Source organism: Oreochromis aureus, linkage group 20 (assembly GCF_013358895.1).
Source record: "Oreochromis aureus strain Israel breed Guangdong linkage group 20, ZZ_aureus, whole genome shotgun sequence".
NCBI lineage: Eukaryota > Metazoa > Chordata > Actinopteri > Cichliformes > Cichlidae > Oreochromis > Oreochromis aureus.
Window position 1 is genome coordinate 35,932,112 of NC_052961.1, and position 22,857 is coordinate 35,954,968.

Consider the following 22,857-nt stretch of genomic DNA (forward strand, 5'->3'; position numbering starts at 1 on the left):
TAAGAAACGGAGCAGATACAATAGGGCCTTCGCACTCGAAGTGCTCGGGCCCTAATAAGAATCTTTACTGCAGTGACCTTTGTGTTGCCGTCAGTTTTTATTGTTAACGGTCCCGTTATCCAGCGGGTCAGAGGAAGTGCTGCCTGACAAGCAGATCCCAGGGACAAATCTCTCTACAGCAGTTGTCTCGTGAGCATGCGCAGTAGAGTGGCTGCAGTGCCAATAGCTAGCAGCTGACTTGTATGCAGTTTTTTAGTGACATTTAAAATGGCTAGTTGCTCTTGGGCAGAAAACATACTCCAGCTCCTCCGTAAAATGAATAACTTTTATTTACCAGGTATGCGGGTGGCAGCAAGAGAAAGGATGCAACGGATGAAGGCAGTTTGAGAAGTAACCACGTCTAACTTCGTCTCCACAGGTTCACGTCGTTCAAGCTGCTTTCGTTTTGAGATTGAAGGAGCCCAGGTCGGCTGGATACCTCCTCACGTAGCTTCGCTTTTAGCGCGCTATCCAGACGTGTTCAGTCCGCCACACCAGGGTGCAGTGACCCTCTGCCACAGCCTGGACTCGTACGAGAAGAGATCAGAGGCTGTGAGTCATGTAGTGCAAGCTCTCAGACAGGAGCCCTCTTTAACCTGCCTTAAAGGATGGAGAGATGAGGTGAGGCACGCAAGTCAAACGTCAGCGTTTACAGTTGTGTCTTTGTGTGGATTTTCACTGTAAGCATTACATACTCTTTACGCGTGACCAACTGTATCACGAGTTGTAAAACCAAGCCTGAGCCTCCGACAGCCCTGTGCCAAAGTCAGAGTTTACTAAAACATTTCAACTTTGCAAGTGTGTCCTCACTGCAACGTCTGAGACTCAAGTACACGCACAACCTCGGGTAAATATAGAGGAAGTAGTGTTTCCACAAAGAATGCAAACAGAACGGTTCAATTAAAGAACTGAAGGGTTCCCACAAACCTCTGGCGTTGTGGGTGGATTAGACTGTCAACTGTTCTGTGATACAATTTGTCCTATTTTTTAAATTCAACATGAAAGTGAATGAATGAAAAAAGTATTTTCTTCATTTTGTTACTAAGAATTTATTGTGTTTTGGATGCTTTATTTTGCATTCTAGTGAAATATAGCTGTATACCATTCAGAAATTGTCACTAGTCATCTTTTGCAATATAAAGTTTTTTATTTGTGCGTGCTCAAATATGGGGCCGGGTCTTGTATTGGACACAGAAACTTTGTGCCAGTTTTGCAACAGTCTTGCTTGTGAAGTTTCTTCCCTCCAAGATTATTCACAATCTACAACACGTAGTATTATTAGAAGAAGTAACTTTGTGGCAACTCAGATTAAGTTACACCCACTGGCATATAAATTGCCAAAGCTCTGCTTAGCCAAGTCCAAATCTCGTGGAAATTAACATTGGCGCAAAAACTGCACCAGGAGCTTCATGGCATTGTTTCCATGGCTGAACAGCTTTGATATGTGTAAGCACAGTACTTGTGTTCATATAGTGTGGCATGATCCAAACCAGACGGGTCCATTATAATGCTTTGTTTTTTACCTTTTAACTTAATCATCTTTGTCTCTTAGCAAATGATGTGAGTCCAGTACCAGCTATACAGTGTGTTTTGATTCAGCCTATGCTATACAATAAACACTGCTGTGAAAACATTTTTGCCACCTTTCTTATTATTTGTTTTAATCTGCCGAGCCCTAAGTGAAAAAGTAATGTTTCTGTTCCACTAATACCTACTTGGCTCCACTTGGCTTGACTCGGTTTTTTGGGTTTTCCATTAGGTAGTAGTACCTGATTCCAGGTACTTTTTACTATCTGCTGGGATTCCAGGTGAGCAGAGTCGATCCAAAAATGTGATGTTGGTAGACTGCATTCCACCAATTGGCCAGTCAGTGACATCACTCATTGCTGTGGTTCCCAAAGTGCGTGGGGGCGCGCCCCGAATGCTTGCACACTGCCAGCATAGTGCACAGTTTTTGACAAGGCTCCCACACAAATGGAAAGCAGAAGATGAAGCATCGCTAAACCAACTTCCTTCCAAGCCAAAGACTATAAAATATGATGAACAGGCCTGCTGACTTTAGCACATACGAGGAGGAACTGTTCATTGATCTAAGTTCTGATTCAACAAAGAGCCTGCAGGCTGTGCAAAGATGTTCTTGTAAAGCAAAGTGGAACCTAGCAAAAAAAGTTTGGGAACCACTAACTCAATGTCTCATAAAAGCAAGTCATTCACAAAATTCGGACCCGCCATTTTTGGGGAAGTGTCTACGCAAATACCAACACCTTGGACCAATCATGATATGCATATTTATTTGGTCTTGGTGGCTGATGATGGCAGGAACCAGGCAGAACAACCTGAAATGAGGTGTACCAGGAGATCTCTGAGCCTGGTGGCTGCTCAGGGGTACCAGAGGACGTTAAAGCAATTTCAACAAAAACCTATAGAATATAAAAGCGATTGCAGGACCATCAAGGACCACCACAGTCAGAGTGGGTCGACTGGAAACGGTTCAATCAAATGGACAATGCACTGACCGGCGAGCAACAAGAGGAAGATTGGGCCCGACTCAGCTACAGCATCGTTGGAAACCATAATGAGGTTGGTGAGTTCTTTATGGGTTTATGCATCTTTTATGCTAATTATCCCATTGGTGGTAAGCTCACTTTGAACTAACAAGGATATTTTAAAAGTAATGCCATTGTCTCCTATATGCAGACAATTACCTAGATAGTTAACTATCAACTCAAACTCCATACTTTTATTTGGCGCTTGCTGTATTTTAAGTAGTCACTTCCAAGAACAAAATATTTGTTATACGTTTATTGGCCTAATATTGTTTTTAAACTGGATTTCATTAACCATCTCCCATTTCTGCCTTTTGCAAGAGGAAGAGGACGCACACCAAACCAGACCTGACAAGTGTACTTGAAGAGATGCAGGCTCAGTGTCCTGAATCTGGCCCACCATGAACAGCACAATCGATTTGCTTCTCAGTGAGAGATGTAAGGCAATGGAGCAAGAAGCCATCTTTCAGAGGAAGCGATTAGAGTGCTACCTTAATCCATGCATTCCTCTTTGTACTGGATGAGCTTGTGCAGGCAATGAGTTGCCAGTGCAAGTGACATTTTTACCCCTCAGCTGTGAAAGGCTGATGTGGTATTGTCGTCACTCTGTTGGCGAGCGGGCAGCATGCACTCCTAATTTTGTAAATGTGATAACTCAAGAAGGAAGTCACGTAGGACGTTCAACTTGATACCGTAGGTGTGACTACTAAAAATCTGGGACAAGTTTAAATCTCAGTGACCTCGGCTTGAAAGGTCAGAGGTCAATTTTTCTGAAAGTCTTGTGAAAGCAATAACTCAAGAATTTAGGATTTTGAAAATCCCTAGGTGTGCCCAGTAGGAGGCTGAGGGGGTAGCACTGGCAGTCACCAGTATCTTTACATCATGAATGCAATAAATGTGTATAGTTTCATTTTTCAGCCTTCATTTTGTACATTTTAAATCGTTTGGCTTTTGCTGCTGACTAGAATAAAGAATTTAGTGACCATTGAGTATGTGATTTTCTATTTTGTCTGTTACAACACCAGTAAGAAAAGAGTACGAACCAAACAATTATCAGTGAAGTTTTGGTGCAGTGACGGCCCCTTTTTTAATAAAAAGTAACCAAAAGAAATAATCTTCTTCACCAGGTAGTCATCACAAAAAACACTATAGTCTTGGATATGCAGAAGATACTGCACACTTTAGTCATAGCAACAGTATATCAAGAAACTCTGTGCCATACTGGTGTCGGTTTTTCCTATAACTCTGTTAGTGTTTAGTAGGATTTAACATAAACAAGTTAAATTTATCTTTTAACATTTAATTTGTGTCACTGAATCTTGGTCACCAGCAAAAATAGAACTTAGAAGCAAAGATGGAGACGGAACACAACTTTATTGTCAAAATTCATAGTGACGTTAAACAGGAGTACATTTGTAGGGACATGACTGGGAAGGCAACAGCACCTTCCCTTCAGTCTGCCGAAAGGATTTTCAATAACCAACCATGCTCAAATGATTTTTTTAATGTCCAGTGTCATGGAATGGTTTCAAGAACCAGCCTTGCAAGGGACAAGCTGAGTCTCCAAGGATGTAATAGCTACCACACCAATGTTCCTGATGCGAGCTGGTAAGAGGTTTTCCCAGCTAGCTAACTCCCACAGTGTGGACGTATTGATATGGTAATCAGTTATATTGGAAAACGACCTAAACCAAGTTGAGTCTAGTTAAGTTGACTCAAGATGAGCAGGTACTAGTGGAAAAGAGGTTTATTTGTCCTCTAAACCTAAGAACTGGTTGTGCCACCCTTGGCAGGGAGAACTGCAATGCAAACCATTATCATGCTGTATGGGTTACTTGGGTATGGGTTATTATGATCTCTATTTATATTTCCTATCAGTACTCTCCCTGTAGCATTCTGGATTGACTCAAAGTTTTTAAGGAGTGTTTAGATTACTCAGATAATAATAAAGTATAATAGTCCAGCCTAGAATTAATAAACATGAACACACTTTTCAACGTCACTCTGAGAAATTATGTTTCTAATTTTTTGCAATATTGTGCAAATGAAAGAGAGCAGTCCCACATATTTTATTAAAGTGCTGGTCAAAGTAGCTCCAAGATTTCTCACAGTGTTAATGAAGGCAAAGGTAATGCCTTAGTAGTATTTGATTAAAAACCCTGCTTCTGGGGGTTTAAGGCCAAGTACAAAAACATCAGTTTGATCCGACTTTAGGAGAAGAAAATTACACAACATCCAGCCCTTTATGGCTTTGAGACATGCCATAACTTGTTGATGTAAAGATGAATATACCTAGGCTTTATAGCATTGAAAATGTACGCATCCATCCATTTACATAATCCCACTAACTGCATGTCTTTGACTGGTGGAGGAAGCCGGAGAACCTGGAGAGAACCCATGAAGACACAAGGAGAACATGCAAACTTCATAAAGAAAAGCCCTGGCCAGATGGTGGAGTCAAACCCAGCAGCATCTTGCTGTGTGGCAAGAGTCCTAACCACCATGCTAACCAAATTGCATTACATTTTGGCTTTGGGTTCAGTGCTGCTTGTTTACATCTCTGAATGGTTATAAGCAGGTGGAATGAAAAGGGCAAAGCAAGATAGTTTCACTGTCTTAAATATAGGTGGAAGGTGTGAAAAAATGTTCAAGTATAAATCAACTTACATGTTCTCACTTATAAAACTAAAACATCTGTTCTTTCAGAAATACAGTGTAATGCCCAGATTTGCAGACTGCCCTTTGATGTGGATGGAAAGAGCAGCTACAAGTAGGTTTTGGAGCATTGTCTCAGGCTTTTATATTACACCTGTGTTTGAGCTGTATGAGCAGACCATGCTGCTACACTGCAGGTCTCTTTGGGGTGAAGCGGTATGGAGTTCATATCAATGGCTACACTGTCAGTGACCGTCAGGAGGTTTGCATGTGGTTGGCACGACGCTCCCACACCAAGCAGACGTACCCTGGGCTCCTGGATAACATGGTAAGAATAGACTGAAACACTGACATACTGCCATAGTGTGATCAAAGCATTGGTGCAGCATCTCATGTCAAGCTATTCCACTTCAGTTTCTTCAGTGTATTGCTTGTATCCTCGAAGGCAGCAGGTGGGCTGGCTGCTGGTGTTGGCATCAAACACACTCTGGTCAAAGAGTGTCAGGAGGAAGCCTGTGTTCCAGCAGCCATAGCTAAGAGGGCTCGTCCAGTTGCAACAGTAAGGTGAGCTTGACACACTGCTAAGAAAAAGAGGGGTTAAAGAACAACGCTAAGGGTAGCCTACACTTTTTCTTACTGACATATCTCCCGAAAAGACTCCAACTAACAGTGATTACACAGTAACAGATTAAAAGGCGAAAACAGAGCCACCAGAACCCACATAATGGGGGAGGGGGCTTGGTCATTCATTTATTTACATATATATAGCTGTAGATATACTAAGGGCTGAGGGAGGAACTGGAAAAAATGTGGAAGTTGAGTTTTTTCTTTTTATCAGTATATGAGTTGCTGGACAGTAACTGGAGGCACTGTGCAAAAGGTTCATCCCACTGCGATGTACCACAGAAAGCCATCAGACAGCTTCTGTCTGTAAAACCAGAACTATTTTTATTTGCAATATCTTTTTAAATTTCTACATTGTAGTTTTGATTGTTGATTGTTTGATTTTGATCTACAGATCTGTTATCTTCAACCATGTGCACCTGCTTAGAACCTCTCAGCAGCTCGATCATGTTGCTGTAACAAGCAGAACAAACACAATTCTGTTAAAACTGTTCTGGAGAATCATTGCTTTATGAAACAGTTAGTTACATCATTGGATTTTCAAAGAGACACTTTAGCTGCTTTTGCTTATTTTATTTTCAAGCTACACATATGAGGATGAAGAGGGTGTGTTTCCAGAAAGCCAGTTTGTCTTTGATTTGGAACTTCCTTTGGAGTTCAAGCCCAGAATAGGGGATGGAGAGGTGCAGGAGTTTTACCTCCTCCCCATAGATAAGGTTGGTGTTTTTCTCATACTATAATTTGGGAATTCAGCTTCTAGGAGCCAGTACTGCATGGGTTGATGACACAAAGATATAAAATATAGCGTCTTGTTTCAGGTGAAGGAACTGCTGGCCACTGATGACTTCAAACCCAACTCTGCCATGGTAGTCTTGGACTTCCTCATAAGACACTCGTACATTGACCCTGACACAGGTTTGTGGGTGTTTGCAAAATGTCCACATTTAAAAAACCGGCTCACTGCCTCAGTTCTCTCTTTGTTGTCATTTCAGAGCCATACTATCAGGACTTTGTGACAGGACTCCACCAGATATTATAGAAAGAAGATGAAGATTAAACTCACTGTGTCTGAGGCACAACGTTGTTGTTCACATTTACAGTTGCAAGAAACATCACAAAAATGTGAACTGATCTTCAGAAACACTCTAAACAAAAGTCATACACTTTGTTGTACATCATGTTAATATTAAATATAGTGAGTTGTTACATTTCACAGGTGTTTTTCATGCAGTTTTGTTCAGTGGGCTCAGCCTGATAACAGCAGGTTCAGAGGATGGCTGAACCACATGAGTGCTGGATCTGAGAATGACATGTAGGAGTTATCCTGCACAACACTTTGCAGGTGTCATACAGACCTCAGAGTAACTATGTTCCTATATTTATAGTCATAGTAAGACCTTTTAAGTACAAAGTGCAATTTCAGTTTCTGCAGTTCCACCCATTAAATGCCGTAATCATACCTGATTCAAATCTGGTCATCTCCTTAGATACTGCATTCTTCGACAGGATTTAATTTTTGGTAAGAAGATACTCTTTTAACTGAGGGCTGCTGTTTGGGCTTTGGGTTGTAGTCAAAGATCACAACAAGTTGTTTTTATTGTGTTTTTTTCTAACTAAATTTATGTATAGCATAAAAATGTAGAGAACAAAAATATATGTTATTCTTTTGAGTATGTAGAGCTCAAAGCTAAGATAAGCAACCTGATTAGAGTAAAGCACACATGGATATTTGCTGTGTAGGTGGGTGGCTTGTGGGATCCAGCACTCCATCACTGGTCACATAAACCCAACAGAGCCTGGAGCTGTGTTTGGTACTGCTGAAAAACTAATCACTGTTTACACAGTGATATATATACTACAATATACATATATAACACTCCAAAAAAGAATGTTTTGAGACTCCTCAAAGCAATAAAGTGGAACTTGCGAGTTCATTTTTATTTATTGGTGCTGTTGTAAAATGTTAACAGTGTTCACTGGACCAGCCTTCATCATTGCTCGTGACACTTGCACAATAACGAAGAACAACTTTAGACCAGTCCTTCTGCGAGGCGTCTCTTCATCAACAGTTATGGAATATCTTGATCATACAATATCATTGCATCATGCTACACCACCTCATGTGGGTTAAGCGCAGGACTCCCTGATTTTTCTTTGAACAATTCTGATATTAATTTACATTCATGCTTTGGGTAATTTCTTATTTCATCAAACTGTCCTAAGATTCAACTCGTGAATCGCTCCCCAGATCCAGTGCAAATAATCAGACTCACTGATTCAATTTATTGTTCCTTTAATGACTGTAAAGCCTCAGATGTACTTCCACTTACATGCCCACTAGTGTCTGCTCAGGTCCAAGTGGTGTGAATTTTGTAATTATTCAGACTTTAAAGTCATCACTACTCAGAGTCTCCACTTGTCTGTGTCCACAATGGGATATATTTGAGGCTGAAGAGATCAGGCTTCGATCCTAAAACATGCTTCCTCCACCATATTTCACTGTTGGGATGAGGTTTGATGTGCAGTGCATTGTTCTTGCAAAAAACAGCAACAGTCATTTTATCTGTTGAACTGCTGAACTGTCAGGTTTTTAGAATGGCTTTCATAACCTTCTCCAGCCTCTGTGCATCTCAAGCCCTTAAATGTGGGGCTCACACCCACTTACGTCCTAAGTCTGCCAAGTGTTGGCCGGTAATTACACTTTGGCTTTTTTTTTTTTTTTTTCCTTTGTAAGGTAAAAGCTAGAGTTATTGCTTATCTGTAATACTTGAATATTATAACAGTTGAATGTTTGCAATATGAAGTGGGGATTATACTTGGCTGTTGATGAGGTTTTAGCATCGATGGGAATATGTTCCTCTGTACTGTCAAAAGGCGAAAACAGAGCCACCAGAGCCCACATAATGGGGGGTCTTGGTCATTCATTTATTTACATATATATAGCTGTAGCTATACCAAGGGCTGAGGGAGGAACTGGAAAAAATGTGGAAGTTGAGTTTGTGAAGTCTGCAGATACACTACAAAAAAAAGAATTTGCAGACACATGAACATCTTCACAGACTCTCAAGCTCACCATCTTGAACAAACCATAACTTGGGCACTTTAAGTGGGTAAGAGGACAAAACACATGAGAAGTGACACACACAGCAGATTTGGTCGTTCTCAAATGTATTTCCTTTAGAAAACTTTACAAAAGACTACTGGATATAAAAGAATATTTTGCTTACAAATAACCAATCCTATAGAAGATCCTTGCATTTCAGAATTTGGACATTGTGTGTTTTTATACAACACAGACATTTGAAGCTATGTGCAAATAATACAAAAGTAAGCTGATGGAATATCCCATAGTTAAAATAGCATACAATGGAATGCAGAGCAGGAAAGAAAAAGAAAACATATAGGTACACTATAAATGTTCAAACTTGTACTTAAATAATGAGTTGCATACTAGCCTCACAACATGCTTTAAAGGAGTATAGTGTAAATTTCCAGAGCCCTAATTCCATCAGTCCAACACAAAGATATTAGAAGAGAAACACTGTCCTTTACCAGGTGTGTGCAGGCTAGAAAGCCTTCTAGTTACAGTCTAACTGTAGCACTGATGGAATTAGTGTTGTAGAAATTGTACATTATACTGAATTCTTCAAGACAGCAGGTGAACAAGGCCAGATCAGAAACATGGAGGTGTCGCATTAAAACTGGAACTGCTTGACTCGAACACAATCCTTTCTTCTATAAACATGCACTCCTCTCTGTCAGAGGTACACCAAGGCCTCTTTAATATCTGACAGTTAACAAAAACTCTGTTCAGGATAATTTGCCTTTGTTAACGCTTCTATAGCCAACTACATACAGTGTTAGACAGTCCACATCAGTTTAATGACTTAAAAAACAAAATCAAGCAATCTAATTTTGAAAAGTTGTACAAAACACTGGTAATTTAATCTTACACACAAGGTTTGGCATCACGCAGAAAGTCCTTGTTTTGAAAGACAAGCACAGACTTTTATTTTGAAAAACAAAAACAAAAAAATCAGAAATGAACCAGAGTCCATGGCTACATCATGCACAACTAATGTAATGTATTGCTGTAATTTTATTGGAATACCTGTATTGGAGTAGAAAGGCCAATTCTTAGCACAGTGTTCCACTGGCATGTTGTTACTAATTCAAGTTTATCATGTTAGATGGTTAATTAATTACACTTTTAAACCTTTAGCTGAGTAACTGAAACATCATCCTTTGTGTGTTCAACCATAATCTGCTATGACAGTGAACGCTATTGCATGCAGGAAACTGCCCAGAACATTGTACACAATATTATTCCCTTTATAAAACAGCCCAACTGAGCAACAGGCCAAAAACATGAGTCTGCTGTTTTGAATCCATTTAAAAATTATTTTGTTTTTAAGTCTCTTAATAGTTTTGCCCCTGAGCTGCTTCACCCTTACATGCTGTCACATGCTCTTACATCAGCTAACCAGGTGCTTTTATAAATCCAGAGGAGACCGAGCTTTTGCAGCTTTCGCTCCCAAAATGTGGGATGACCTGCCTCTGGAGGTCAGGCAGGCTCCATCCCTCACTGTTTTTAAAACCCGTTTAAAAACACACATTTTCTCCTTGGCTTTTAAGTGAGAGTTGACATCTTCTTATCCTTTGTATGTATTTTTACTGATTTAGTCTTTTGTTCTCTTATTTTCTGTACAGCACTTTGGTCAGCGGTCATGTTGTTTTTAAAGTGCTCTAGAAATAAAGTGGGGAAAAAAAGAACGTAGATGTTGGACAGAGGAGGTCAGGGAGAAAGTTTTATAAACAGATAAACCTAACTTAGAGGTATTTGGGTCAAAATGAATATTTCAGAGACAAAGACTGAAGGGTGGTGGAGGTGTGCTCGCCCCCTGTCAAGTGGCAACATGTAAAAGTTTTGGGGGTCTTTGGGATAAAGTGGGAAATTCTGGGAAATTTAGCACCACATCTGATCCTCTGGATGCCGACTGACTGCAACAGCACAGTGAGCCATAGAATTACTAAACTATACAGAAGCAGCTGAGAGCCCAGCACAGTCATTGGGTCTCAGTCCACTCTCACCCACATTAAACTGGGAGCTTCTGGAAGAATGAACTAAAATGTCAGCAAACTGATGGTAGAATGCTGGAAAAACTCAATTATTTTTGCAAAAATCATTATTTCTAACCTTTTTAATATCAATAATATGTTTTCTACTCACTTTAGGATTCATTTAAAGAATAAAAGTGTGATTTTTATTGAATTATTTAATTTGACATTTGGTGACTCGTACTTTTGAGTGGTAGTGTGGATTTTGAATATGAACCTGCAGCGACAGGTTACTCCATCATCATACAGGAGGAAATCAGGTCCGTATAGAGTTGGTTGGTCTTTGCAGAGAAATAAAGGAAATGACAAAAGTACAGACTAATAGGGTGTTAAACTCAAAGAAACACCATAAGCCAAGTCCTCCAGAAACTTGTTCATATGGTATATAGCTGTGAATGTACTGAACACCTGGGATGAATCTGTTCTAGAGATGGTCTCATGTACAGACCATCAGGCTGCAATTTAGAATAACGGAGACCACTTAACTGTGTTCATAGGTCTGGAAATCCAACGCACCTCTTTAAGAGAGATGGTTCCTTCTTTCCATGTTCTCTTGATTTTAGGTTTGATGAATCCAAAGATATGATTACATATTAAAGGCTTTTGTGTAACCTTGGACATGAATGCTTACACTCCCCTTTTGACCTAGTTTGACTTTTCTCCCTTATTCCTGAAAAGGCCCCATTCAATTCTGCACAGCATGGTGACAAATAGAAACAGGAGGAATGTTTTTGTTGGCAAGGATCCTTTCCTCCTGTCCTCCCTAACCTGTGTAACTTGACGCTCTATAGCAGAAGGCAGCCACTCTTTCTGCCTCGTTTCTTAGCCTGTAGCGCCGCCCTGGTGGCCATCTCAAACACCTCCCTCACACCATCCTTCGTCTTGGCTGAGCACTCCAAGTAACCAAAGGCATTGATCCGGTTGGCCATTTCTCTCGCCTCCTCTGACTTCACAGGTTCCTGTTTGGGAAGAACAAAACCGTGAAGGAAAACCAGCTCAATCCAATGAAAAAGAAGAAGTGAAATCATTATTTGATCCTCTGTGGGATTTAAATACGTTTGCTCACTTACAAGAAATGAACACACTCTAATGTTTATGGTAGATTAATTTTAATGGAGAGTACTAAGAGTAACCAAAGGTCCAGAAACAAAAACATTACATAAAAGTAATGTTGATTTGCATGTCGTTGAGTGGAGTAAGTCTTTGATCCCTCCCACAGATTGGCTGTGAGCACATTTAGCACACAGATCAATCAATTACAGACACTCCCGATCTGAACTCTGTACTGTAAATGTATCAAGCACCACAGTACGCCATATGTACAAGCCTGTCTTAAGTTTAATCAAGCAACGAATTTTTGATATGATCAACAATAACAGTGGAGCTACTCATTACTGAATTCATGTTTGTAACTTTAATTTCTGTTTTGGGGGGTTTACGGATTTTTTGAGGTGTGGTCCTAAACTTTCCATCAGCTGTGAAACTGCGTGTTTCAGTTTAAGCGTTGTTTTCAATAAATTGCATGCTCAAAAAAATGTTTTGTCTCAGTCCCATTTCTTCATGTTGCATGTTGAATTTCTACTTGGAACCTTGTTAAGATCCAAACATGCAAAATATGATTTTTTGCCATTTTTCAAGTGGTTTTTAACTTTTGATTGGAACTGTATCTGGAATGATGTAGCAAAGAAAAAATGATAAATAACTGTAAATATGTTTTATATCATAGATTCCTCAAAGTAGCCGCCCTTTGCTTTGTTGACAGCGCTGCAAACCCTCGGCCTTCTCTCAGTGAGCCTCATGATGTCGTCACCTGACATGGTTTCCCTTCACAGGTGTGCCTGTCAGGGTTCATGTGTGGAATTTCTTGCCTTCTTAATGGGGCTGGGACCATCAGGTGTGTTGTGCAGAAGTCAGGTTGGTACACAGCTGCCAGCCATGTTTGACAACTGTTAGAATTCATATTATGGCAAGAACCAATCAGCTAAGTAAAGAGAAACAACAGGCCGTCATTACTGTAAGAACTGAAGGTCAGTCAGTCTGGAAAACTTTGAATGTGTCTCCAAGTGCTGTTGCAAAAACATCACTACAACAAAACTGGCTCACATGAGGACGCCCCAGGAAAGGAAGACCAAGAGTCCCTCTGCTGCTGAGGATACATTCATCCGAGTCACCAGCCTCAGAAATCACAAGTTCACAGCAGCTCAGATTAGAGCCCAGATAGATGCCACACAGAGCTCCAGTAGCAGACACATCTCTACATCAGCTGTTCAGAGGAGACTGTGTGAATCAGGCCTTTATGGTCAAATAGCTGCTAAGAAACCACGACTGAGGAAAAGCAACAAGCAGAAGAGATTTGTTTGGGCCAAGAAACACAAAGAATGGACATTAGGCCAGTGGAAATCTGCGCTTTGGTCTGATGAGTCCAAATCTGAGATGTTTGGTTCCACAAAGGTGAACAGAGGGTCTCTGCATGCAGGGTTTCCACTGTGAAGCATGGAGGAGGAGGTGTGATGGTGTGGGGGCTTTGCTGGTGACACTGTTGGGGATTTATTCAAAACTGAAGCCACACTGAAGCATCATGGCTACCACAGCATCCTGCAGCAACATGCCATCCCATCATTGATTTTTCAACAGGACAATGACCCCAAACCCTCCAGGCTGTGTCAGGGCTATCTGACCAAGAAGGAGAGTGATGGAGTGCTGCACCAGATGGCCTGGCCTCCACAGTCACCTGACCTAAACCCAGTGGAGATGGTTTGGGATGAGATGGAGCGCAGAGTGAAGGCAAAGGGGCAACAGGTGCTCAGCATCTCTGGGAACTCCTTCAATACTGTTGGAAACCATTTCAGGTGTCGACCTCATGAAGCTCATGGAGAGAATGGCAAGAGTGTGCAAAGCAGTAATTAAAGCAAAGGGGGGATATTTAGAACAATCTGAAATATCAAACATGTTTTGAGTTATTTCCACATGTGGTTCATTCATAGTTTTGATGCCTTTAATGAGAATCTACAATGTAAACAGTCATGAAAATAAAGAAAAACCATTGAATGAGAAGCTGTGTCCAAACTTTTCACTTGTAGTTTATGTCAAAAACAAAAGTTAGTAAATATATTTCTCTTCATTATCAGTGGCTGCAGCCCTATAAAAAAAACCTAATGAATGTTAGTGGAAACTGTAGTAGACTAAAGGCTGACAGACAAAAGTTATGGACATTTTTGTCATTAGTTATGTTAGTATTTGTGTGGTGGGATAAATATGAAACTGTATGAGTCCATGCCATCACTGACCTGTTTCATTTTAGCCAACTCTCGGCGTGTGTGCTCATCATTTCGCAGGTCTTTCTTGTTTCCCACAAGAATAATGGGCACATTGGGACAGAAGTGCTTCACTTCTGGAGTCCACTTCTCCGGAATATTCTCTGCATCAAGTACAATGTGTACAAGGTAAACATGCAGCAGGTATAAAAGATTTTCTCTTTTTTTTTTCTTTTTTTTAATGAAACAAACAGCAACAGGCTCACCTAAACTGTCAGGGCTGTCAATGGAAAAGCACATGAGGATGACATCTGTGTCTGGATATGACAGAGGCCTCAGTCGGTCATAGTCCTCCTGACCTGCTGTGTCCCACAAGGCCAGCTCCACCTGCAGGGGGAGGGACTATAGTTAACTCCTACTACACACACCGATTCTGCTTAGGGTCATCAAACACAGGCCCATTTTTACCATGTAACAGCATGCTATGAAGACAGGTGATGGAAGCCATTCAGGCATGTATGTAAGTGTGTGAGGTGTAAATCATTGATTAGCGTTCTAGCTTACACAGAGTCCTAAAATCGAGGGCATGAGCACTCGACTGATGAAGGTGCAGACAAACTTAAGAGGGAGAAAGGAGAGAGGAAAAGAGCAGCACAACCCACCAACCTCTAGGTGACATCTGCCCCCAAGATCCTTGTTTGATGAGGCAGACATTCCCTCAAGATTAATGTGATCTACAAGTAATTTCTATACTGAGTAACACATCGACAATTTTTTTGATTTTCCATTCATAGACACTTTGGATGGACAGATCTCGCTCCAGTTTTACAACTGGGAGGGAAATGGATTCATTTTTGTTTGTTTTCTTGCTAAGCTGTACAATTATGACCCAGCTCCAGATCATGTTTTGCTTAATCAGTGAATCCAAAGCGTGAGCCGCACAGATACTGCAGGTGAGATACAATAATAACAGAAATTCAGTTTGAAATCACGAGTATGTACAGTTACATATAAACAGAGATTTAAAACTGTAATAGAAGGTGGTTAGTTTGTCATGTGCCTCTTTACGCTGAACATATATTCATTGCTCTTGTATCGAAGTTTGACTGGCCTTAACACTTTGCATACTGCAGGTAAAATAAGTATTGAACATGTCACCAAGTTTCTAAGCAAATATATTTCTTAAGTTGTCTTTGACATGAAATTCTCACCAGATGTTGGTAACCATCCAATCCACCCATGCAAACAAGTCAAACCACTGATGTCCATAAATTATGTATAATAATGTGAAATAGGCTCTCTTAGATCTTTGGAACCATACTGATGGAACAGGTTACAGGAGAATTTCTAAACTACTGAAGGATCCAGTAAGTACTGTTGGGGCAGAACATCAACGAGCCACGACCCGATGCTCCCCACAAGACTTCAGACAGAAGAGTGAAAAGAATTATCAGAAGAGCTGTCAAAGAGCCAAGGAGCACTTATGGAGAGCTACAGAAAGAGTCCTGTCCTAACACTCTTAGCCTCACACATAGCACACACACTGCTATGCTACTGTACTACAATAAATATGAAACAATTTGACATTTATTGTTAGAATGAACAGCTTACCTGTTTACCATCCACCTCAATATCTGCCACGTAGTTTTCAAACACTGTAGGCACGTAGACCTCAGGGAACTGATCCTTGCTGAACACTATGAGGAGGCAAGTCTTGCCACAGGCTCCATCACCGACTATCACCAGTTTCTTTCTGATTGCCGCCATCTGAAAAAAGTCAAAGTATAGAATCCATCAGCCAAGTTAGAGATTTAAATTAACACACAGGTTTATTGCCAAAGACAAACTTGATAGGGCGAGTGGTTTGAGCTCTTGTGAAAACACAAAATCAGTGAAATAAGAAATATGAAAAGGTGTGAAAATACTACGTAAAAAATGTGTGCTTGGACAGAGCTGACGTAAGGTCCCTAAAATGTGTGCACATTTCTCACCAATCACAAAATAACTTCAACTGTAATGTTTCATCACAGCTTATTTTGAACGTTAGGCAAAGCAGTTCTAGCTTTTGTCAGTTGTGGTTATTTCCTGTCTTTGCAGGTGCAGTGCCTGATGAGGACATTATTCATGTCCCCTCTGTTACTAAACCAGACACAACTGTATCAGAGAGCCTCAAAATGGAATGCAGGGATTTGTAAAACATTTAAAGCCAATAGGCCTGTTCACACACTCTGAAACACATTCTTTTCTATTGCTTGTGCTGCAAAATAACGGTTTCCTGCAGAGCAGAGTGCGAGTACTCACACATGTCATGGTCAATCCTCAACAGTTGAGCTTTGAAAACCGTGCGTTGTGATGCATGTTTGCAACACCAACAAAAACAAAAAAAAAAAAGTGTACAGCTGCATGAAGTTCAACCACACAATGAATGAAAACATGGAAGAAAAGTTTATCCAAGTCCAACGGAGAAAAGTGGTGTTGAATCATATTTTCCCTAAATTAGGCACAACACAGGTTTGTTAAAAAAAATAGAAGTTTGTTGTATCTAGGTAGGTGGACTAGTTTTTAAATACAGCAGGTAAAATAAGTATCGAACATGTTTTCTAAGCGAATATATTTGTAAAGGCGCTACTGACATGAAATTCTTCCCAGATGTTGGGAACCATCCAATCCTTTGTGGATCGGATGGTTCCCTGCAGGAAAAGACTTATCAGAAGCGTCGCCCAGGAGCCAAGGACCACCACAGAATTTGAAGAATGGCCCAAATCACACCTGAACAATGCATGTGACTAGGTTTTCCAGACAGGAGGCATATTGAAGAATCACCAATACCAGTCCCAACTTGACATCCTGCTATTATGCGTTCTGTATCTTAGCTGTTCCTAGGACTGCTCTCTTCTCCTGGAAAGAGGTCTCAGATGTTGTTCCTGGAATCTGCTGGATTCCAGGAACAACACTCACCAGCTTTGATCCTGGTACTATGCGTTTCACAGTTTCCAGGGTCCCTTTGCACAGTTTGTAACTTGGGTCCTGTCAGCTGTGACAGCCGCCTCTATGATCTGGTGCTTAGATCCATAGCAGCACGTGCCATGATCACAGCATCTGTGCTGTCCTGTAGGCCGGCCTCTTCTAGGAACTGGTAGTCTAAAGAGCTTGGAAAGAAAATGTCATTCACTTCCTTCATCTGTCAATGGTACATCCCACACAGGGGCTCAGTCATCCATACTTCCTCTTCCTCATCACTCTCCATCTTCAGCTGTCTTAGGCATTCTTGGAGCAGCTAAACTCAGGAGGTCATCTTCCTGATGTATTTGCGGATGCGTTGTGTTTCATCAAGGATTGCAGTTCTGACAATTACTAATCCTTACCTTGCCTGTTTCCATTTCTCGCAGAGGCTCGAAGTGCTCGACTTCAGGTGAAGGCCTGCATGTACTGTTCTTGTTATCAGTGACATATCTTCTACTGTGGCTACCTTACTAGTGGAGATGGGCATTAGATGAATGGTCGGCCATATGTATTGATGGCTTGGATGTTACTTACTTTGGGCAGCTAGCTTCCAAGAGTATTTATTTATTTATTTATTTGCCCATGAGTAAGTTTGCTAATAATGATGGAGCTAATAGAAGCAGTCAACAGAAAAAAAAATAATAATAATAGCGCTGTTTTAACAGCACCCTCTTTCATCTGCGAGCAAATGCCCCCTCCTCAGAGTGCACCCAGATGCTTGTTGATGGAGCTGTAGAAGCTGGTGATAGCCTAGCATACTTAGCCCGATGGTGGACACGTACATGCTCATGTAAGTTAGCCGTGTTTGAGTACTTTGCTCCCACCATACGTCTGCACAAGTGACACACCGCTTTGGTTACATCCTTAAGTTTACCTCTGTCATCTGATTTAAAGCCATAGAAATGCCAAATTGGCGACTTTATATTTTTTTTAGTGCTGTCAGTGTTAACGCGCCATCATCACGACTAACGGGATTAACAAATAACCCATCTGGAGTGCAGACTGAATCAAAATTCCTGAAATGTCTCTGTCAACACACTTCGGCAGTTTGTCCAAAGTCTGCTCATTCTGCGCTCCAGATGGGTTGAGCCCATTCAAAATTTTAATCGCGTTAATCGTGATGACCACGTTAGGGCTGACAGCCCTAATTTTGGGGGGAAATTAGTTCGTCCATGTTTGGACTTCTTCTGTGTTGTAAACGTGCAAATCAGTCTGTGCATGATTACGCCCATCGTCAATTTTGAGAAGTTCACCACTGTTCCAAGTGTTCTTCATTTGTGGGTAATAGCTCTCACTGTGGTGCCCTGGAGTCCCAAAACCTTAAAAATGGCTTTGTACCCATCTCCAGACAGATTTCAGTTACTTTGTTTCTCAACTCTTTTTGAGTTTCTTTAGACTTTGGCACGGTTTGTTACTTTTTGAGATCTTTTAGCCTACTTCACATTGTGACACAGGTTGTATTTAAGCGATTTCTTGATTTAACTGGTCTGACAGTAATCAGGCCTCGGTGGTGAGTGCAACTGAATTCAACTCAAGGGGGCCAATAACTTTTTCCCCACAGGGCCAGGTAGTTTGGGTTATTTTTTTTTCCCTTGATAATTGAAATTATTAAAAGCTAAATTTTATTTTTCAACTTTCCAAGTTATTTTGGACCAAGCTGCCTTTTTAGAAAAATGAATCTATTGAACTAATCTCTTACATTAATAAATATGAATTTTGCTAAAAGCATTAGTGGACATGTTTTTATTACATATGACAATCCTGTCAAAAATTAAACTTCTTGTAGTATTTTTGGGGGGTGTGGCAATAAAACATTTAACCAACACTGAACACATCACTACACAATAAAGTACAGTTATGATAGTTAAGACCAAGTTTCTGTTCTTTTGACTAAATATGGCACCCAATATAAATACTTTGGCTCACAAATGCCACAATTTGGATTTTAAATTGTCTTGATAAACCCATTCAAGCGCTGTGACTCTTCTTTATCCAAAGCAGTAATTTCAGGATGTATTTCTGTGACATCACTATTTCCTGAAGGTTCAGACGTCCGCTCAAACGCAGTTCAGTAAAGGCAGACATATTTTGAGTACATCGATCTCCTAACTAACTAACTTTCCAGTTATACTATAAATGATTAGTCTTTCTGTAAATACCTATACGAACCATTAACGATATAGTTCACAATTATACACTCCTGAGAGTTTAAGCCTCGGTGATCTGGGGATTTTGTAATATTATGTTGCTTTAGAACTTCACTTCCTTAATGATACTTGCCTCCAATGGAGGGGGCACTTGTAACTCAGCTCAACGCTGGTGAAATGAAGTTACATAAAACTTGGCACGCTAATGTTTCCTCAGTTCTGAAGTAGCCCGTTGACCTCTTTAGGTCACGGGAGTGTCGGCTAACTTCTACCTAGCTGCAGTTTCCATTTCGTCTAAGGAAGCTAATCATTAGCTTGCTAACTTTGCTTACTTCTTCATGATAGCTGGCCTCTTGTCGACCTAAACACACACACTTTAGAGAAGGAAGCATATTACTTGATACCAGCTGCAACGCTAGAAATTTAAAAAAAAAAAAAAAAAAGCAAAGGAATATTCTGAGCAATCAGTTTTACCTTTTTCCTGCGAGATATTCGCCTTTCTTTAGTTTTCCTGTCAGAACTAACAGTCCCGCCCCCGAAAGCGCTACGAGGATTGTCCCGGCCAAATCACATACTTTCAGCCAATAGGATACGTTGAAGTCATGAGTGAACGGCAACTTAGCCAACCAAAATAGCATATTATGAAAAGTCTCCATATTTTGTTTAGCCCTAACCGAGAGCCTGAAAGGTTGTGCCCCTGAGTACAGCCTCCCAGGGATGTTCGTGTTTAGAGCGCAGTTGGCGCTGTAAATAAGGTTAGCACGTTGTTAAAGCAGGCCATAGAAAAGGCATCATACGTTTTGTGAGGTGCAAACTTCTGCTGGAATGAGTGCTGAATCTAAGTAACGGAGTGCTCGTGTTTAGAGCGCAGTTGGCGCTTTCTCTATTAAATTATATGAAACAAGGTTGGCTGACACCCACAGCATCCCCTTTATTGTTTCTGAAGTTCTATGTTATTGATTCAATATACTGAAGGGTCACCGCTGATAGCCCGTGTTGCAGATATATTACCCTGTGCATTACCCACACAAGTCAAAATTCTGGAGAGCACATATGAATGTTTTTTTCAAGTGAGTCAGGGCACTAAAAGTCAAGACTGTGAGTATGTGAAGACTATACTGTTTTCATAATTACTCTCAAACAGCCAGACATGCTGAATAATCATACTGAAAATAGTAAACAACACGAAAGAATAAAAGAAAGGCCAGGCCAGCCGCTAAATGCTGAATCATCATAATTTAATTATAGCTGCAAGGAGGTTTGCACCTCAGTCATTGTCGTGTCTGTAGCAGCACAGGAACAAAGCTGGTTGCTCTGTCAGTCTGTTGTTCTGATGATGATGATGATGAGAAATAGTTTATTTATCCCATATCCTATTTGGAAAATAATTTTTCCCACTTTAAAACAACAACATACACATACAATATTCAGGAATTATTAACATAGGGATTGGTTGTCACATTGCTGGCTGATGTCACATTTAATAGGAATTGTGGAATTTTGTCAATATCACACATTTAACCTGACAATCTGTCCATTTTCCAGTGGTCAATTTGTGGAAAATACACAAAACTTTGAGGGGAGAAGTATTCTAAAATTTTCATGAATCAGCATAATTTTTTGTGCTGTTTTTTATTAAACGACTATACAATATTAGTCATTTTAAAAGTCTGCACTTCTTAAAAAGCTGAAGGTAATAACTTTTGAATGAACTGATTTGAATCAGTTTCTTACGGAGCCCCTCTGATGACATGGTCCAAAAAATAAATAAACTGTGGCCACAAAATAGTATAACGTGCCCACGAAATACTTATTTGTGGCCACGAATTGGGTACAACGTGGCAACGAATTACGCATTTGTGGCAAAGAAATAGATAACGTGCGCACATCATATTGATACAATTCCTGGACAACTGCGTAGAGACATAAGCATAAGAGTAGGCTAAACCTATACACCATGGACAGAGACAGTATGATTGAGTTTTATTTTAGGCTGGGAATGAGCTACAAATGCATTTTGAAAAGCCTGGCACTGCAAGGAACCATTATTACGGAGAGACGTTTAAACAGGATATTGAGAGCCCAGTTGCTTTACAGACATAAGTACAACCTGGACACCGGGATAGATTTTATTGTCAACCAACTGCAAGGGTTTGGGAAGGATCACGGTTATCGGTCAAGTGTTTCGTGCCCACAAATTAGCATTTCGTGCGCACGTTAAATAAGTATTTCGTGGGCACGTTATACCCATTTCGTGCCCACGAAGTAGTATTTTGTGGCCACAATTTATTTATTTTTTGGACCATGTCATCAGAGGGGCTCCGTAGTTTCTCAATGATGCAGTTATCAGAGACTGTCCCATCTGGAGAACTGCCATGCAAGCCACTGTCAGATAAAAACAGTCCCCTCTTGTTGATAACTACACCAGTGCAGTCAGTGTACAGCTGCTTGGCCTTTGGATCATGAAGTCACATACTTGGGGGTTAAAATATCACTTAGTCTGCACTGATCACTTGTTACTAACAGCTTACTTTAAATCCTTCTGTTAGGTTGTACTGGCCAAGCAGAGTGTTAAATAAAGAATGCAAACCCAGAGTTGCTCAGCACTCCATCAAATATCTTGGCTGGCAGAGTCTAGATTTAAAGCAAAAGGAAAAACAAATACAATGTGACTCAGCAAAGGTTTTAATGGGACCAAGCAGTTTTGACCACATACAGTAGACAAAGTCGAGTATAGAGTATACAAAATATATTTAAAATTAAAGTGGAGAAAATGGAGACAGACAGTCTGATGTCTTGTATTTTACAAGAGTTTATATATTGTTTAATTTTTACCATGCGTCAAAGTAAATATCAAATTACACGAGGGCCTTCTGGACTCAAAATCCAGCCCATTCCAGTAAAGCGCCCAAATGTTGATAGTGATGCCAGTTCCAGTTCTCCTGGCTCACAGACTCCAGCTGAAAAACAAACCAAAACATCGTTTTAGTAATCTGACTAAGTAATCGTTTCAAGGTCACATACTAGATTCAAATTAACAGCATTTAATTAGGACTATACACTTAAAGCACATGTTTTAACATTTTTGATGTACACTTTGTGTGTGTGTGTGTGTGTGTGTGTGTGTGTGTGTGTGTGTGTGTGTGTGTGTGTGTGTGTGTGTGATTATTATAAAACATAATGCTTTCCATAAAGTTAAGAGAACATTTCGCACAAAGACAGAATTTTAAAGAATGACTGATGTGTCATCTCAGACACTCTGTGCATCAGTTTCTTCTCCTCTGGATGACTTCACCCTCTTCCGCACACGTTTCATATCGGTGCGAGACACATTTTTCTCCACCTAAATCAACAGTGCTGCCAAATGATGGCATTATTTTTGCCACTTGGGGTCTCACAGCAGCTGAACCTCACTGACTGACCCTTAAAATGCACCTAAATTTGAATCCTTACCTTAAACATTCTAACAAA

The 22,857-nt window shown here is 40.4% G+C and overlaps 2 protein-coding genes across 2 annotated transcripts; one reads left to right on the top strand and one right to left on the bottom strand.

The window, feature by feature from the left end:
* The first annotated feature begins 75 nt into the window (after positions 1 to 75).
* Positions 76 to 10,666, top strand: tpk2 (thiamin pyrophosphokinase 2). Its single transcript, XM_031726694.2, has 8 exons — positions 76 to 337; positions 419 to 660; positions 5,292 to 5,355; positions 5,438 to 5,568; positions 5,686 to 5,804; positions 6,448 to 6,580; positions 6,683 to 6,779; positions 6,857 to 10,666. Exons 1-8 carry the CDS (start codon positions 268 to 270, stop codon positions 6,901 to 6,903), a joined length of 903 nt encoding a protein of 300 aa, XP_031582554.1. The 5' UTR covers positions 76 to 267; the 3' UTR covers positions 6,904 to 10,666.
* Positions 9,016 to 19,994, bottom strand: LOC116310003 (rho-related GTP-binding protein RhoA-C). The gene is made up of 5 exons (XM_031726725.2): positions 19,861 to 19,994; positions 15,848 to 16,003; positions 14,503 to 14,623; positions 14,270 to 14,400; positions 9,016 to 11,941 (listed from the first exon to the last, which is right to left on the bottom strand). Exons 2-5 carry the CDS (start codon positions 16,001 to 16,003, stop codon positions 11,768 to 11,770), a joined length of 582 nt encoding a protein of 193 aa, XP_031582585.1. The 5' UTR covers positions 19,861 to 19,994; the 3' UTR covers positions 9,016 to 11,767.
* Positions 19,995 to 22,857: the final 2,863 nt, after the last annotated feature.